This window comes from Bos grunniens, chromosome 7 (genome assembly GCF_055505025.1).
Source record: "Bos grunniens cultivar Pamir isolate PY7600 chromosome 7, Bosgru_T2T1.0, whole genome shotgun sequence".
NCBI lineage: Eukaryota > Metazoa > Chordata > Mammalia > Artiodactyla > Bovidae > Bos > Bos grunniens.
In genome coordinates this window covers 42,096,738-42,112,215 of record NC_141171.1, presented here as the reverse complement: position 1 = coordinate 42,112,215, position 15,478 = coordinate 42,096,738, and the positions used below count along the sequence as shown (strand labels likewise).

General features: G+C 37.3%; 1 protein-coding gene and 1 pseudogene across 1 annotated transcript; both read right to left on the bottom strand.

The window, feature by feature from the left end:
- Positions 1 to 3,562: 3,562 nt before the first annotated feature.
- On the bottom strand, positions 3,563 to 5,280 carry LOC147369232 (olfactory receptor 2T11-like; annotated as a pseudogene).
- An 8,206-nt stretch (positions 5,281 to 13,486) lies between these two features.
- Positions 13,487 to 14,470, bottom strand: LOC147369231 (olfactory receptor 2T2). Its single transcript, XM_086413503.1, has one exon. The coding sequence runs from the start codon at positions 14,453 to 14,455 to the stop codon at positions 13,487 to 13,489; it is 969 nt and encodes a 322-aa protein (XP_086269629.1). The 5' UTR covers positions 14,456 to 14,470.
- Positions 14,471 to 15,478: the final 1,008 nt, after the last annotated feature.

Sequence of the window (15,478 nt, the reverse complement as noted above, 5' to 3'; positions counted from 1 at the left end):
GATTCATGGGGTTGCAAAGAGTCGGACATGACTGAGCGACTGATCTGATCTGATCTGATCTGAAAGAGGCTTCCTCAACAAGACTGATGTTGGAGAGCACTGGTTGCATTCTCTTCTACTGCACAGGACACAGGCTATAGAAATGGGGTTGGAACTGCCAATCTTACTCAAACTGAACCTCTATTTGAGAGTTAGATTGTATCAACACTGAGTATCTAGAGAGTACTATCATATATTGCTGGTGAGAATGTAAGTAGGTATTATTTTTGTTAGAGAGAGCAGCAAACCAATATCTGGACTTTAAAAATAACATATACTTTCTACTCCTAGCAAATTTTATATAGAAATTAAGAAATAGGTGAGCAATTTTATATAAATATTCATCTTGGTATTTTTTGTATTACTAAGAAAGCAGATGCAGCTTAAGCATCTGCTATTGGACACTTACAAAATTATTTAGTTTTTGGAATTAATAACACGATTCCAAGCATCCTTTAGGATATGAGGTAGAACGAAAATCATTATAGTAAGACAATTTCACTGCATTCTTAAGTGAAAACTCCAGCAGTTAGAAACCCTTATGTTCTTTATATATAATATAAATATCTTACCATAATATATATAAAATTTTTGTATGTGTCCAACAGCAGATGCTATTATGTATATATTTTTCCTCTCTTTGATAAAAAAAGTCTTATACATATAACCTATAATATATATGTGATAAGGGTATATGTATCACTAGTATACATGTGGTAAAGAGCTATATACAAAAACATATATACACATATTTTAATGTGCATATATATGTGCACATATAAGTATGTGTATGTATATATGTACACACACACACATATATATATACACACACAATTATGAAGTAAAAGTTTCACTGATGGTTGAGTCTCAAGAACATCAGTTTGTCTTCACTATATTTTCCGTTTGCCTACATCATAGATTATGTGTGTAAAAATAATTTAATTTCAAGTTAAATAATAAGCCTCTTGTTCACAACTTGGGCAATAAATATCTATAATGTTCCATTTCTCAATCTTTCAGTATCAGTAGGGTCACTAAGATGTATCAAATTTACCCCAGAATCCTGCTTAAATTGGATCCTGCATTCTAAAACAGAATTCATCTGATTCCTTCTGACTCTTAAGCTTCCATACTGCAAGATGTCACCTGAAGTATGTGCTTCTGGCCTTAAAATATTCATTTTAGTCTCTGCATGTTATATTTGAAGGGACTCACTAACATACATACATCAAAATAATCAGAAAATGTGAACTTGTAAACATGTAACTTATTATAAAAGTAAAATAACTTTTTATCAAAGAGAGGAGAAATATATACAAAATAATTCCCATAAGTGATAGATTTATGCATTGGTATAAACAACTCTGGTTTGATAGTTTATATTTCCCAGGTTTCTATCATCACTTCAAACCCTGTCAGATTACCTTTGATCATTATGTAAAACCTGTACCTAATTACCTGGGTGAAAATCCAAGACCTGCCATTTATTAGACATATGGCAGTGGGAAAGTCCCTCTTCAAATTTGTAACTAGCCAAAAGTACATCAGAGCAGCCCCTGCCCTCCGGGATATTGGGAGTGTTTTGTGTAAGGATCTCATAACAATAGTGGCACCTGATAATGTTATGGAAATGTTTAGACTCTCCCTTCACTCAAAATAAAGAACTCTCTAATTTGGCAATTGTGGAAACAGAACAGGCTCCAGAATGAGAAGATAGTATTAACTTCTGAATTTGAAAATGGCCAATATGTATAACCTTTAATCCATTTAGCCTATTTTTCCCTGTATTTAAAGCAAACATGATAGTAAACATATAAGTTTTGGATTATAAGTATAAATTTATAAAAACATTTATTTTCAATTAAAATAGCACTGGAAAAGTTCTCTGTCTTAAGACTGAGACCATTGAAGACATGCACTGCATACGTTGCTATCTTGTTGTTAAATATACTCAAATATAAAGATTGTTATAATCTTTCAGATTACAAAGGACCATTATTTACAGGGAGTTCTGACTTCCTTCAGCTCTATATTCATTTTTGTCTCATAGAAATTTTCCCACAATATTTCCAGGGATGCAAGGAAACAGCTCTCTGTTGCAGCTTCATCAGTTCTATTAATTGGACTGTAGATGAAGTCCAAAGACATGGACTTAACTATGTTCTAACCTGTTTCCTCATTTTATCTTCCTAAGGTTATTGGCTGCTGATTAAAACCACTGCCCATTGCAGGTAAACACTATGGAAATTCAGGGAAAGGATAATTTTTGATAATGCCAGCTCATTTATACAATCATAAGCCTTGTTCTAACATGTAAGTTTTCAGTCAATATGGAAAAAATGCAAGTTTCTATCTCTATACCTGAGTAAATGCCTACTTATGATACCTACCTCTTATTGGCTCCAAAGGAGGACAGATACCTATGACAAATCTAGCAAAAAACAATGATGTTTCTTTGTGGGAGCCACAGTTCTAAAATGCTTCAATAGAAATGATATCTGAATTGGTGAATTAGGAAAGAATTTAAGTATATTTCTTTGGCTTCCACTCTCATCCTGGACAGGCAATTCTGTGCAAACATGCAAAAGGTACCTAATCACTTTCACTGTAACTCTTCAAAACTGATTTTCCAGGAAAAAGAAAAAAGAACTGCATAAACATTAAAGTATGTATTTTCAAGTGTGAATTCTAAAATGAAATGACATTTTTTCATTCAAATTAATTGTATTTTACATCAGGAAAATTTCTTGGTACTTGGGATGTATCAGGGAGCAAAAGTCAAGATCCTTGTCCTTTGTCATGTGATGACTAAGATCTAATAATACTGAATAAATCACCAACTCCCAGAGCTTGCTCAAACTCATGTCCATTGAGTCAGTGATGCCATCCAAGTGTCTCATCCTCTGTTAATCAGATCTATTCTCAGCATAATCCCAACTTGAAAAAATAAATAGAAATAGAAAAAAAAAAAGAAGAAGAAAAAATAGAAAAAAGTAGAAATATTTCTGGTTTGGGATAATTATGTATGTCAGCCTGTTCTTTGAGTTAAGCTTTCAATACCATGAAATTTTCCATTATTACAATTATCCTGTCTCATGTAAATCTTCTTTTCTGATTATCTGAAGTTTTAAAAGTTTATTTTCACTTGGTTAATAGAACTGTTAGCAGGACTCCACTTCATTCAAAGTGAATAGTAGTCTAAGTTGTCAGGGATGTACTGTCATTTTTTTTTTTTTGGCAACAAAATTCTGAATTCTTTTCTGAACACCAATTCTTCTCTAAATATTTTCAGTATTGACAATCATCCTTTTATGTCTGAATGTTTCTTGGTATTCAATAAAGGATTTAATGGGCTATTTAACAAGTAGACTTTATATCATCCATTATTATAATTTTCATATTATATAAATATATATTTTATTTATTGTGTAAATGAAATAAGTATGTGGAAGAAATGGTTCAGTTAATTTTATGCCCATATCCCTCACCTGTAGAAAGACCTCAGATAGGGTCTGACTGCCTCTCAGCATGGAACATCAGGTCCTTGGTAGACCAGCCTAGCTGGCACACAACAGAAGCCGAACATAGATTTTATCTGCATGTTACTCCCAGAGGGATATGTTTTCCCCAGGTCATTATCATGATTAACAAGCGTCCAGGTTTGTATTGTGCCATATGCCTCCCTGCTTTGGGAAATTGTCTATCAAAGAATAGCAAGTTTTAGCACAAAATCACAAGACCAGAAGTCAGAAAATATGGTTATAAATTTCTATATATCCCATGAGGCTAATTCCTTCTCAAAATACTTGGCAGAACTTTATGAAGATCAAAGTCAAATAATGTAGTTAAATGTGTTTTGAAACATGGAAAAAGTTTTCCCTTCATGTTTACCCCATGTTTAAGAACAGTATCTGACATCTTGCAAGTATGCAATTGGTTTTTTAAATTAATTTTAAATTATTACAATTTATCACTTTCAATCTCAAGCTAATACATTATATTTTTAAATTTAATTTTATTTTATATTAAGGTATATTTTATTTACAATGCTGTGTTAGTTTCAGGTATACACAAACAGTTAGACACATATCCATTCTTTTTCAGATTCTTTTCCCTTATAGGTTATTATGGAATATTGAGTAGAGTTCCCTGTGATATACAGTAGGTCCTCATTAATTATCTATTTTGTATATAGTAGTGTGCATATGGGGCTTTCCTGCTGGCTCAGCAGTAAGAATCCACCTGCAATGCAGGAGCCACAAGAGACAGGGGTTCGATTCCTGCATTGCAAAGATCCCCTAGAGAAGGACATGGCAACCCACTCCAGTATACCTGCCTAGAGAATCCCATGGACAGAGGAGCCTGGCAGCTACAGTCCATAGGGTCGAAAAGAGGATTGAGCATGGGTGTGACAATGGTATAGAAAGCTGATACTACCTTGTCTTGCTCAGGGGTGTGAAATGACTTGGGCAGCACATAAGTGTAGAAGGCAGCCCCATAGAAAAAGCTGACTACAGTCAAGTGGGAAGAATAAGTGGTAAAGGCCTTTTTCTGGTCCTGCAGCAGAGCGCATGTGGTGGACGGTTAACCAAATGAGGGAGTAGGAGGTTGAGATAATAGATATGGGAATGAGCAACATGAGCATACAGCAGATATCAAGGTTTCATACAAGGATATGTCAGCACAGGCCAATCTGAGAACTGTAGTGATCTCACAGAAGAAGTGATCAATCCTGTGGGATCTACAGTAGGGGACATTCATGGTGATAGGGGTGAGCAGAAAGCCATCCAGGGATCCACCAAACCAGGCACCAGCAGCCAGAAGAAGACACGCTCTGTGGTTCATGAACACGGGGTACCTAAGAGGGTTGCAGACAGCCACATAGTGGTCATAAGCCATGAGGCCCAACAGGAAGAACTCTGTTCCCATCATGGTCAAGTAGAGGAAGAGCAGGCCACAAAGGAAATGGTTTTCTCATTAGAAACCATGCTGACTAGAAGCTTTGGGACAGTAGTACAAATGAAAAGGGTGTCCATGATAGACAGTTGGCTAAGCAGAAAGTACATGGGGGTATGGAGATGGGAGTCTATGTGAATCAAGAATATCACGACCAGATTTGCAGTTACAGCCATCACAAAAATAGCCAAAATAACTGCAAAGGCAATCCCTGTGAATTTACTGTTGACCAGAAGCCCCAAGGAGGATAAAGTCAGAGGTTGAATTCGTATTCTTCATTGACATCATCTATGACAGTGCCAAAGAACAGGAAGCCACAAATACCAGAGGGAAAAAAGAGACAGAAAACACTTCCTGTAACTGAGAAACTCACAATGGAGATGACATCTTAGAGGCCACGGTTCAGATAAAATAATGCTAGAGAAAATCAGACCCAGAGATGTCTTAAATCAGTAGCTAGAGATATGTTTCTTCTTTTTGGAGAACAACCCATTTTATACTGTGCTCATATGTATGTTATGATATATAGTTTATGCATAACAAAATTTGTGGTTGCTCATATCTAGAGTTTTAATTATATCTGCCCTATTTGTTCTACAGTTTTAGCCTTCAGAATCTTGTTTGTCTCTTAGTTGGGTTAAATGAACACTATGTCAACTACAAATTGGCACTAGTCATGGGCACTTGTGCTTCCCTGGTGGCTCAGACAGTAATCTGCCTTCAATGCAATAGACTCGGGTTTGATCCCTGGGTTGGGAAATTCCATGAAGAAGGGAATGGCTACCCACTCCAGTACTCTTGCCTGGAGAGAATTCCATGGAATCTCCTGGAATTCCTGGACTCTGCATGGAATTCTCTGGTGGGATGCAGTCCATGGGGTCACAGTCAGACAGAACTGAGCGACAATGACACACACAGGCACTTGCCTCCCACCTCTATAAGGACTAAATCATGTGCTACTGCTGGTGCTGTTGTTGACCTCCAACACCCCCTGAAATAGTTCAGGGTAGAGAGCAGAAATGATGCATTCTGTCCTCTGGGAAAACTGGCAGGACAAGTCTTCAGATAGTTAGATATTCTCAGGAACTGATTTCATGAGCCCAATTCTTGTGTCTCCTCATATCTAGAAAAGCACTAAAATTCTTCTGGATGATGATTCTCAGGACTAAGAAAAGCTTCAGAGACCAGTAGAAACTTTCTACAAAAAATGTGTGCTTGATTGCATGTGCTTAATTGCACTCCCCTCTTTACCAAAATCACGTATATACTATCCTTTCCCTCTACCTTTTGGAGCAGTTTCTTAGAGCTATCTGAAGTGCTGTCTCCCAGGTGGCAGTCCTTATTTTGCCCCAATAAAACTTAACTTGCAATTCTCACATTATGCATTTTGTTTTTCAGTTGACAACTAGAGAAAAGAATGATTGAATCATTGCTTATTTGGAAGTTTAAAGGTGAGCAGAATGAAAACCTTGAGTTGTGACCAGAGTAAAGGAAATTCTATGGGATTCTCCAGGCAAGGATACTGGAGTGGGTTGCCATACGCCTCTCCAGGGCATCTTCCCAACCCAAGGATCGAACCTACAGCTCTTACGTCTCCTGCATTGGCAGGTGGGTTCTTTATCACTAGCACCACCTGGGAAGCCATATGCAGAGTATATAATGTGAAATACCATTTAACTATAAAATTGTTGGAGAAACTAAAATGGAGAAATCTTATTCAGGCTTCAGAAGCAGGAGAGCAGGTCCTGACCTTGCTTCAGACCTGCCTGAACACTGACTGGATTCCCTGCCAGTTCAGAAGCTCAGCAAGTCAAGAGGAGTTTTAGATAAGAAAGGGAGTCCATCTTAGAATGACTCCTGGAGGTCTGGCCAACTGCCTGGGGCATAATGAAATCCTTTGATTCACAAGATAAAACAAACAGCATTGTAGAAAGCAAAAGTTTAAAGTAAAGTCAGAACTGCATGCTTGCACACAAACTGATGATGATATCATTTTTCGGCATGGGATTATATGAAGGAACCCCCAAAACTGAAATTTGGAGTCTTGCACCTGGAGAGGTCACACTGCCCAGGATCTGTTCCCTACTGGGACTCCAGATTGCTGTCAACAATGGACTTCTCTACACTGTTTAAATCTGAATGTTGGTCTGTCCAATTTGGTGGTATATATGCTCTTACTCTTTTCTTTTGTTTCTATTTATCTTTTCTTTTAATGATTATATACTGAAATTAAGTCAAATAATCCTCTATTAAATATTGAAATTGTTTATCATGTGTCATGAATGGTTTCTTTTGTTAACAAATCCTTGGAACCTAAAACAAAAGTAAAACTTTCAGCAAAACATAAATTGGCACTATAAGCAAGATTTATGAAATGAAAGGAAAAAGAAAGAGGTTAAGACTATTCAACTTTTTTTTCCTTGATGGGAAAGTTTGCCTTACTGCTCATGAGTTACTGAATGGGGCATATCCACTGGACTATGTCAGAATTGGGACCCCAAATTAAAGTGGGCCAAACCTTTAGAAGTTATTGAATGTTTACCACTTGTGCCAACTGAGGAAGAATCAGAATGTACCACCATGCTGTGTTGGAGAGATTGGATTCTCCTCTCTGCATGAAGGGTACATGAAGCCAAATTAAAATTGATTGAAAAGTTAAAATTGGAGACAGAATTATGCAATCTGCAAGGATGACATTCTACATTACAATGTCAAAATTAGATTTTAACTGACCAAGTCTCTGCTTTCCAGTCGGTAGCTGAAAAAGCCACAGTAAAGATTGCACAAGCTAAATATCGAAAGTCACATGGCTAGGTTAACAAAAAGAAAGCAATAGGTAAGGAAGGATAGACTTGGACCCTGAAGCTTGGGATGAGAGATTAATCCCTAGAAAATTCAGGAATCTGCTCAAATTGTAAAGTTTTTGACAATACAATGTGTTAAAGGACATAGAGAGATTTTATCTAAGGCCAAACAAAAGAAAATGGAATTGAAAACTCTCCAGACAAAAAGGGAGGCTCAAAAAATGTATAGGGCCATTTAGTTTCTGGTGACAGTATTTTCCACAAACGGGCCAGATGGTAAGTCCATTTTACAAAGTAACTTGATGTGAAGAAACTTTTAAGGAAAGAAAATCTAAATGAGATAAGAGCTTTTAGATAAAGTCTATTAAGAATAACCATACTTGAGAAATGCCTACCTAAAATAGTTTCTCTAGATTTTTGGTCACTTGAATTTCTAGGGTAGTGCTAAATTAAGTTAAATGATGGAAGTTTATTAAATAACTAGGCCATTTCCAAATAAAATAAGAAGCTTTAACATTACTAACTAAACACTGGCTTCCTTTTATAGAGAAACAAAACACTCCATTCTGAAGGAGATTAGCCCTGGGATTTCTTTGGAAGGAATGATTCGAAAGCTGAAACACAAGTACTTTGGCCACCTCATGTGGAGTTAACTCATTGGAAAAGACTGATGCTGGGAGGGATTGGGGGCAGGAGGAGAAGGGGACGACAGAGGATGAGATGCCTGGATGGCATCGCTGACTCGATGGATGTGAGTCTGAGTGAACTCTGGGAGTTGGTGATGGACAGGGAGGCCTGGCGTGCTGCGATTCATGGGGTCGCAAAGAGTCGGACACGACTGAGCGAATGAACTGAACTGAACTGAATGTATATGCTTGGTGCCATTCTAAGGTATTCTCTATAAGAAAGTAAATATTTTTATAAATTATCACTGGTATTTATGTTTGCCAATCTACAGAATGCTAATATAAAGGATAGTTCATGGCTTAAGGAAAGTATGTTTTTAGTAGAGAAGGTATGAGGAATGGAATTGAATGTTGTTAAGGGTGAAGAAAGTAGATTTGATTTCAGAAATAGGTGTCTATTTCTGAATGGGAAAATAAAGTGATAAATACAGGAAAAAAAAAAAAACATTTTTGTGGAAAGTGGACCTAAGAAAAGAATTTTATGCATGGTACACGTTTTCTTGGGATGTTGAACTGCCTTTGATGACAGATTTTACGTTTCTTTGCCTCTTAAGTGATTTAATCTGTATTTGCCTTTGAAATCTTTTATTATCTCTTTGGCTGACTGAATAACTGTTGTTTCATAGTAACCTATAATTTTATCTGACGGAGTATTCTAAACTCTTTGTTTTTTTTTTTTTTTTTTTTGACAGAGCCTCCTAAAATCAAATTCTAATGAAGCTCTTTTGACTTCTAGCTAACTTTGTAGTGCTTCAGAGGGTCCCTGAAGCATCCCAAAGAAAAATACTGGACTAATTAGGTTATTTGGTATGTTAAAGGTACATGGGAAGTTCTGTAAGATAATTTATGTTGTATATCAGACTGGAATTTGTTTTTTTTCTCTTGGTTAAGAGAGCAAAGTTTTGTTGGGATGTACATTTTGATAACAGACTGATATGTGAATTTCTTTGCCTTTATACTTGTTTTTAAAAAGCCTTTGCTACTTTGGTAAAGTAAATAAATATTATTTCACAATGATCTATGAAGATTGTACAGATAGGTAAAGGTCATTCTGCTTGTACAGAAAAATTAACCCCTGATTATCAAACTTTCACTATCCTGATATTCTTAGGACAATGGCAACAGTCTACTCCTAAATCAAGGATTTAAAGATGGATAAACAATAGTTGAAAATCAAAAAGGCAGGGCTATGGGAAATCCAAGAAGGCTGCTTGGCTTTTTCCTGTGCACTCAGTTGCTTCAGTCATGTCTGACTCTTTGTGACCCCCATGGACTGTAGCTCGACAGGCTCTTCTGTCCATGGGGATTCTCCAGGCAAGAATACTGGAGTGGATTGCTATGCCCTCCTCCAGGGGACCTTCCCAACTCAGGGATCGAAACTGAGTCTCTTATGTTTCCTTCATTGGCAGGTGGATTCTTTACCACTAATGCCACCTGGGAAACCCTTGCTCCCTCACAAAAGTCATTTTTTATTTGATAGGATAAAGCTTTCCCTGGCTTCAGGGTTAATGCCATCACATACACAGAAAAAAAAGTAAATACAAATTATGTTTCACTGAATAGTACATTCTAGTTTTGTTAATTGAAATGTATGTTAACTAAGACTTGCTTCCCAGGTTTACTTCTTTGCTGTCATGTTTTATTGCTAAAATTTTGATTGAGTTATTTTAAGGTTTATCTCAGTAATCTATCTTTGAATAGAGATCAAATACCCTCTGAGCTACAGCCAGGAGACATAAAATTAAATGTATCTATCTATATGCTAATTGGAGCTTATGGCAAAAACAAGACAAAAGAGTGCTCTTGGATTTCTGGAGTAGGAAATTTCCAGAAGTTATAAAGAATTATATTAATAGTGGCCATTTTGATGAATTATAAGTAGCATATCAGGTTCTAAAACAATAAAATTTAACTGAATGCCATATATATACATATATATATTATTGGTCAGAAAACAATGAATTGGCCACTTGGCTACCCCTATGGGTTAAGAATAACTGGAAAATTCACTCCAAAGAACTATGGGGAAAGGAATTATGGTCTGACATTTGGGAGATTTTTCATGTGGACGCTTATGGTGAAATTGTTAGGTGTCATTTCCAGGACTCTGAAGAGTTCCAGCATCACAGGCCTTTATGTTTCAACAGTGGAATGGAATTTAGTGAGAGGCAAAGTGATAAATAAGGAGTGATTTATTAGAATGAGATGCTTGTAAGGTTAACAAATAGGCAGGCAAAAGTTGCACTGCCCCCAGCACTCAGTGGGTTATATTTTTATAATCAAAGAAAGAGAGGGGAGGGGGAGAAGATCTCCTTTGTCTTTCTTGAGTAGATGTCATATTTCCATCTCCCTCTCCCAAATAAGGCAGAGAAGTTTACTTATCCCTATATGGTCAGGTCAGGACTGTCACAGCACTTTCAAAAAATATTTTCAGGTCTCAGTACAATGAGGGTCTTTCATTCTGAAAAGTCACCTTTCCATAAATGATTGTTTTTTGTGTGCACAGAGCATGCTTGGGGGGTAATTACTTGATGACACCACTGGGCAAGTTTTAGGCTTTATTCTCTACTATTGTTTTTTTTTTTTTGGGGGGGGAGGGGGTGGTGGTGGTGGTGGTGGTATTGTGCAAAGAACATGTCGTTGGGGCCAAAAAGTATGTTTTAGGAGTTATTAACTCACTGAACTCACAGGGAAGGATGTGGGTCTCATGACACCATTGTTTTGTTTTTTAGGGGCATGTCTTGTGCTTCTGTCACATGTATTTCTGCTAAGCAAGGTAGCTTGGTTTTAGTGTTAAGCAAGCCAATCTGACTTTACTGGTAAGTGACGTGTTTTGCTTTATAAGTCAATCAAGCTCATCTTATTTTGTAGAACAGCTTTTTTCATTGAGTCATTTCATTGTTTAGGAGGGATATAACATTGCTATCATTTTAAAGCTTTTTGAATACATATTGTTAGAGCCTCAGTGTGAACTACATTTTCAAGACCTGGCATAAAGATGTTTACTAAATGATCATACCACTGAAACACAGACAAGATCCATCTAGCTTGCTTCATAGGGTGGTTGGCTGGAGAGTGGCTTCTCAAGAATTAATAAAATATTCATATTCGTATTGAAAAGCAGAGGCAATACTTTGTCAACAAAGGTCTGTCTAGTCAAGGCTATGGTTTTTCCTTTGGTCATGTATGGATGTGAGAGTTGAACTGTGAAGAAAGCTGAGCCGAAGAATTGATGCTTTTGAACTGTGGTGTTGGAGAAGACTCTTGAGAGTCCCTTGGACTGCAAGGAGATCCAACCAGTCCATTCTAGAGGAGATCAGTCCTGGGTGTTCTTTGGAAGGAATGATGCTATGACTGAAACTCCAAACCTTTGGGCACCTCATGCGAAGAGTTGACTCATTGGAAAAGACTGTGATGCTGGGAGGGATTGGGGGCAGGAGGAGAAGGGGATGAGAGAGGATGAGATGGCTGGATGGCATCACCAACTTGACGGATGTGAGTTTGAATGAATTCCAGGAGTTGGTGATGGACAGGGAGGCCTGGTGTGCTGCAATTGATGGAGTCACAAAGAGTCGGACACGACTGAGTGACTGAACTGAACTGAAGTCATATTCAATATATTGATTCTTTCAATCCAAGAATATGGTAATTTGTTCATCTGTATCATCTTTGATTTCTTTCATTAGTGTTTTATTAGTTTCTCTACTTGAAGAGATTCATCCATCTAAGCCATTTTTCCATCTCTTTTCTATTTGTTTGTTTGTTTCAGCATAAGATCAAATTTGGGGGAATCTTCCAAGGCAAAATGAACCCTGGATTAGCATATTAGTGAGGATGAGATTTACTTACATGAACATCTATGAAGGATACAGTTTTCACTTTGCACTGGCACTACAAGGACATACAGTAACCTATTCTTAATCTTTGTCAATTACAAAATCACCCAAAAATGATCCCAGCACATTCTAAGCTTTTGATTGCAAAACAAAATAAACACTAGGTGAATAAAAATTTATTTGTCATATTTTAGTGCCTTACACATAAGAAGGAAGTTAAAATTAAGTAGGTAAATGGACGGACAGTCCTTAGTGAGTGTGCTCTTTTTAAATAAACATTCTGTTGTATCAGGATCCTGTATCTATTAAAGCTTCTCAAATAACCAAAAGATAATTAATAGAAAAAATATTACCAGTCTACTAGATGAAAACTTTTACAATAGGAAAATTGACCAAGGGAGCTGATTTAACTAACAAAAGGTCTTGATTTATTCATGTTTTGTTTCATAAGTCATTTTATTAGGCAATAAATGGAAGTTACTAAAGGATTGTAGCAATATCTATCTTAATAATAATAGAAGTCAAATCTAATCAATCAGTAAATAGTTAGTGATTTCCAGACACATAATGAACTCTACATGAATAAAATTATGATAACAGTTTAAATTTAGAGATTAGAGAACACAGACATTTATAAAAGATAACAAAGAATACTGAACCCCAAACCCAACTGAATTATCCTTACAAAAGTTTTCTAAATGGAGGTGCTACATAGACTATAGTCATCAGAAAATATTTAATTTGTATTGAACATTTGACTTTAAATCAACAAGGACATGAAAATTATTCCTCGCATTTTCTATTCAAAAGTTTGTCAGAAATACAGACACAAAAGGCACATGAAAATATGTAACATAAAAATATCCATTCAGGACTTTCAAAGGGATGTTTGGACTGACTGGAATTGGATTTATAATGCTACCAGAAGAAAATGCTTTCTGAGAGATGTCTGTCAGTTAATCCAGACAAGTGAGTTGGCTGTTGCTGAGATACTGGCTGTGTTCAGCTACAGTTCTTAAGTGTTGGTGTCAAAAGAATTATTTTGCCTGATATAATCCAGGATTGTGAAAATGATAGTGAATATTTTTCAGAACCAACAATATATTTTCTAGAATTACTGTGTGCCAGTAGCCACAGTACCAAGAAAGTTTGTACCCAGATCCTTCTAGTACTTCTTGGACACATCCCCTGCTCTGACTTTCTGGGAGTATGTACATCTCCCCTGTATTCTTCTTAGAGCTGTAGCCACATCTTTATTTCTCAAGCTGTAGATGAGTGGGTTGAGCATTGGAGTGAGTATGGTGTAGAAGGCAGATACAACCTTGTCTTTCTCTGGTGTGTGATATGATTGGGGCAGCACATTGGTGTAGAAGGCTGCTCCATAGAAAATGATCACCACCACAATATGGGATGAACAGGTAGCAAAGGCTTTGCGCCGGCCCTCAGCAGAGTTCATCTGATGCACTGTGAGCAGGATGCGTGTGTAGGAAACAGAGATGATGGATATAGGGATGAGCAGCATCAGCACACAGCAGGCATACATCAGGGTCTGGTAGAGTGATGTGTCAATACAAGACAGCTTCAGTACTGCTGGGATCTCACAGAAAAAGTGATTGATCTCTCGGGACCCACAGTAAGGGAAGCTCATGGTAAAGGGAGTCAGCATGAACCCATCCAAGGAGCCACCAACCCAGGAACCCACCACCATAAACAAGCAAATCCTGCGGTTCATGAGGAGAGGATATCGAAGAGGGTTGCACACAGCCACATACCTGTCATAGGCCATAAGGCCCAGCAAGAAGAATTCCCCTCCAATCAGGGTCAGGTAGAGGAAGATCTGAAGTGCACAGCCCAGGAAGGAGATGGTCTTTTCCTTGGACAAGAGATCTTGCAACATCTTGGGGACAGTGATGCAGATGTAGACAGTGTCCATGATGGACAGTTGGCTAAGCAGGAAGTACATGGGCGTGTGGAGGTGGGAGTCTGTGTGAATGAGCAGAATCATGACCATGTTGGCTGTTACAGCCACCAGAAAGATGGAGAAGACCACTGCAAAGATAAACCCAGGGAATGTGGGATGTGTGATGAGGCCCAAGAGGATGAAGTCAGTGGAATTTTGAAGAACCGTCTCCATGTTTACAGCACATAATAGCTCCTAGAACTGCAAAGACAGGAAGTTGTTAGGTTAATTAATAATCCAAAATTTAGGGAGGGCCTACCATGGATAGTATGTCAGAAGCAGAGTGAGATAAAGGAAAGAACATCAGTTCAGAATCATATTGAATCTGTCTTGGTATTTCCAACCAGTCCATTCTGAAGGAGATTAGCCCTGGGATTTCTTTGGAAGGAATGATGCTAAAGCTGAAACCAGTGCTTTGGCTACCTCATGCAAAGAGTTGACTCACTGGAAAAGACTCTGATGCTGGGAGAGATTGGGGGCAGGAGGAGAAGGGGATGACAGAGGATGAGCTGGCTGGATGGCATCACTGACTCAATGGACGTGAGTCTAAGTGAACTCTGGGAGTTGGTGATGGACAGGGAGGCCTGGAGTGCTGCGATTCATGGGGTTGCAAAGAGTCGGACACGACTGAGCAACTGAACTGACTGACCATTGGACAGAAAAATTAATCTATAAACTAACTCAATTTCATCACTTGTGAAAAGTTATCATAGGTCTATATCTCTGTAGGCTGATATAAGATATAAATGTAATAATTTATACAGTATCATTTTCAAATTTTTCTTTATTTTTATTTTGAACTATCTTCTGTATATATTTTATAATCTTATTTTAGAATAAAAATTTCTCCAGTTTGATAACTGTGCCTTACCCTTCATATTGCCTTGCAATCAATATGTATGGGTAGATTAAATTTAAATTGCACTCTGCCATTTAATATTGCATTGTTAACATCATGCACATCCATTTGTGATTTCATAAACTTATAAAAAATAAGCATGAAGCCAATAAATTTACATAATTTGGCTGTTGTTATAATTAAGCTGCTTTGATCAGGAATTAACAAGGCAATACTACAAACTTTAATTAATGGTCAATATCTGTGGCCTATGGTTAGATGTTTTTCTGCCAAGGAAGTTCATATTTTAGGCACAGGTCATTTTAAGTATTTGGATCCATTTTTTTCTCACAGAATAA